At 48.5% G+C, this 3,455-nt stretch overlaps 2 protein-coding genes across 2 annotated transcripts; both read right to left on the bottom strand.

The window, feature by feature from the left end:
- Positions 1-625: 625 nt before the first annotated feature.
- On the bottom strand, positions 626-1,309 carry FIBRA_09132 (uncharacterized protein; the record flags this gene model as incomplete). Its single annotated transcript, XM_012321460.1, has 1 exon — positions 626-1,309. The coding sequence occupies one exon, from the start codon at positions 1,307-1,309 to the stop codon at positions 626-628; it is 684 nt and encodes a 227-aa protein (XP_012176850.1).
- A 495-nt stretch (positions 1,310-1,804) lies between these two features.
- Positions 1,805-2,151, bottom strand: FIBRA_09131 (uncharacterized protein; the record flags this gene model as incomplete). The annotated part of the gene is made up of 2 exons (XM_012321459.1): positions 1,805-1,888; positions 1,951-2,151. The coding sequence occupies 2 exons, from the start codon at positions 2,149-2,151 to the stop codon at positions 1,805-1,807; spliced, it is 285 nt and encodes a 94-aa protein (XP_012176849.1).
- Between the last annotated feature and the right edge of the window lie 1,304 nt (positions 2,152-3,455).

The raw sequence follows: 3,455 nt of genomic DNA, 5'->3' as shown, positions 1-3,455 counted from the left end.
AAAGAACCCCCCTCTCATGCTGTAACATTACCCCCCTCTCCAGATTCGTCATTCAGAGTTTCCATTGAGCGCAACGCTCTTGTAGATACCCAGGTTCCTTGGTGGGACAAGGGAGTTGTCCAGGTTGTACATCGTTGGCAGTACGGAATTTGTGATGAGGGTGAAGGAGGCCACAATAGGAACACAACCAATGCCAGCACTCACTCTGGAGATGACCATCAGTTTCGCATTTAGTACAGAAGCGAAGACAGCGGGGCATGGCGCCCAAGGGAGGAGTGATGATAGGGAATTCGTGTTGTTCGAGGCATTCCTCCAGGTTGGCCGCTCTAAGACAAGCTCGGCATTGGTCTATCTCCTGTTGAGCACAAATAAGTTCAGCCCCTACTGATTGTCTTGCGGCCAGTAGTAAGTCGATCTTGGCATTAACAGCCCTGAAACAATTGACTTTATCAGTTACTCCAAGATCCTTGATGTCTTGTAGCGACGCCCAAAGACTTTCCAACAGATTGTCATCTTGTGTCAGCAGGTACTCCCAAGTGTCCTCCTCCCATTCTGTACCTGATTGGTTCCAGTTCCCTACAGATTCTGCCATTCGAAGGACGTCCGCTGCAGTTATTGAGACCCGTCATAATCCAAATGCAGGGTTTCCATTAATAGGAATGCCCATAGGGGGTTGAGTAACAGTGGTGGCATATGCTCCAGGGAAGTAAGGTAGCACGCGTTCCAAGGGGTTGACATCTTGAACTGGGGTGGAGGTGTCGAAGGGGATGGATTGCCAGTGTTGAGTGATGTCATTGGAGGGTTGCTGGATGTCATTGTCGCTGTAGACTATAAATTCTTGGGGATCGCTGCTGTATCCTTCCAATGCCGTGACATATTCGCTGACATTGGCTAGTAGCCGTAGGTTAGGAGCGTGATCAAGGCTACCATTGTCTGAGATGTCAGAGGCAAGGGGCGGCATACTGGGGGAATCAGTGGACGTGGCAAGGGGACTGTCAGGGTTTGGAGATGATGAGGTATTCATAGGTGACGAGGATGGGAATACCTGAGCAGGAGCAATGTGGTAAGGTCTGGTCATTGCTTCTGAGGCCTGAGGGAGTTTTAGGGGTCCAGGAAACTGGTGCAAGACTATAGCGTCACTATTTGAGGAGTCCGGGGGTCCAGGGATGAGGAAGGGGCGGTGAGTGGCATTTGGGAAGGGGGATGTGAACGGATAACGGAAACCTCCTTCATCAAGAAATTCAAGAGAAGAATCATCAGATTCTTGCTGGGAAGGGAAGCTCAAGATGGGGTGCCTAGGAACTGGCATTTCTATTATCCCAGCAGTGAAACACTCTTCTAGTGTCCGGAGATGGGAAGGGTGAGGGGTTGGTGCTCTTTGGGGACCAGTCGTTGGAGAATTGTTACGCCTAGGAGCCAAAGGGCAACGATGTGGATTCAGATTAGGAGTCTCATTGTTGTTTCTGGCGTGGCTGTTTCACTCAGCAGGCATAGGGAGGAAGCGAAGGAGTTGTGTTGAAAAAACCAGAAGGAGAATACAAAAGGAGGCAACTACTACAGACAAAACAAGACCCCAGACTCTAATCTTGGTGCTCTCTAATATACTCAAAGTATACTTGAGTGGGATTGTTGGAATCCTGGTTAGCGGCAATAACTGGGAGGGTGGTGGTGGTATGAGGGAGGGGGTGCTAGGCAGTGGCAATGATGTTGTATGCCCACTGGTGCTTGCGTTCAAGGTGTCGGATGGTGAGCTGAAGGGTCAGGGGGACGATGAGGGCGAGGGCCAGGACAGAGAGGAGGGTGGTTAGGAAGAAGCCCAGAAGGGCGAGGAGGAGAAGGTGGGGGTGCTTGTCAATGACGGCGAGGGTGACGGCGGTGAAGGGGGCAACTTGGTTCACCACTGAGGAGATCAGTAAAGAGAGCGGGAGTTAGCTCAATGGGGAACGTTACTTGTGTGCCATTGTTAGCCCAGTTGAGAGCTTGTTTGTCGATGGGGGTGGTGGTGAGAGGAGTGGGGACGCGTTCAAGGTGGACCTTGAAGGTGTAGCTGTCTTTAAGGAAAAAGATGGCAAAGGCGAGGATAAGGATGAGGAGGATGGTAAATGTCCAACTGATGAGGAGGAGGGCGGCGAGGATGGTGATGGATGTCATTGGGGAAGGCTGAGGCGAGTAGTTCTTATAAGGAGTTACCCTTTGTTTGGCTGTAGGAAGTCTGCCAAAGCATCTTTGGCATGTGAAAGTTCAGCTTTTGGTAGCCAGGAGTCATCCAAGGCCGGGTATCCTTTCCATCTTACCCAGTACAATGTTTGCTTTCCAACTGTCTTCAAATCAATAATGCGTTCAATTTTTAACTCCTCCTGGTTTTTGATTAGTTCCGGCAGAGGTTGGAGATAATTCTTCCCATGCATTGTTGTTTCCAAATAAGGATAGAGTAGTCCTGCGTGGAACACAGGGTAGATCTTCCATTTAGGTGTTAACTTCAACTGGTAAACTACTGATGATAGTTTCTGGTCAATGGTGAAGGGTCCATAGCATTTTGGTCCAAGTTTGGCTTTTGGGTGGAGACCTTTGAGATTGGTTGCTTCCAGCCATACCTTCTGTCTGGGTGCATATTCGACAAACTTGTCCTTATTCCATTTCTTGACTGTTTCCTCTGCTAGTCGAATACTGGATTGGATTTCAGTTCAAAGATGTGTTAGCTGGGTGAGTCTAGAAGCAATGTCTGGAGTGTCCGTTGTTCCCACAGTGGGAATATTGTGCCGAGGTTGGTAACCCATGAGCGCGTGGAAGGGAGACATCTTGATCACATTATGATACCTATTGTTATGCACAAATTCTGCTAGCGGCAGGTGATTTGTCCAATCAGTTGCTCAGTTATTACAAAAGATTCAAAGATACAATTCCAAATCTTGGTTGACACGTTCTGACTGTCTATCAGTTTGAGGATAGAACGTGCTAGAAATGTTCTGCTTGGTGCCTAATTTGGCACATAGTTCCCTGAACATTCGTGATGCAAACTGTGGTCCTCTGTCAGAAATAGCTTTAGCGGGTAGTCTAAAACTTCTGAAGACATGGTTCTGATACAGGGTAGCAGTTTCGGATACTGTGACTGTCTTGTTGCAGGGTATGAATACCAAAGCCTTGGTACAGTCATGATCCGTAACCACCAGGCAACTGTCAAAGTCATTGCTCCGAGGTAGATCCATGATGAAGTCCATGGCGATGGATTGGAATGGAAAATGATGTTCTGTCATGATGGGTACTAGATCCAGTGAATTCCTATGTGTGATGACCTTGTTTTCTTGGCAAGTTGCGCAACCGGTGACGTATTCACTGACATTGCGTGCAAGGGTGGGCCACCAATAGGTTCTTTGCAAGATCTCCTGAGTCTTGTATTGCCCAGGGTGTTACAGCTTCAAGGGGGGGTTTCTTTCTTTTCCTAACTATTTGTCGTT

This window comes from Fibroporia radiculosa (genome assembly GCF_000313525.1).
Source record: "Fibroporia radiculosa TFFH 294 genomic supercontigs, scaffold10600, whole genome shotgun sequence".
Classification (NCBI taxonomy): domain Eukaryota; kingdom Fungi; phylum Basidiomycota; class Agaricomycetes; order Polyporales; family Fibroporiaceae; genus Fibroporia; species Fibroporia radiculosa.
The sequence above is the reverse complement of the archived record's forward strand: the minus strand, read 5'-3'. Positions and strand labels throughout refer to the sequence as shown.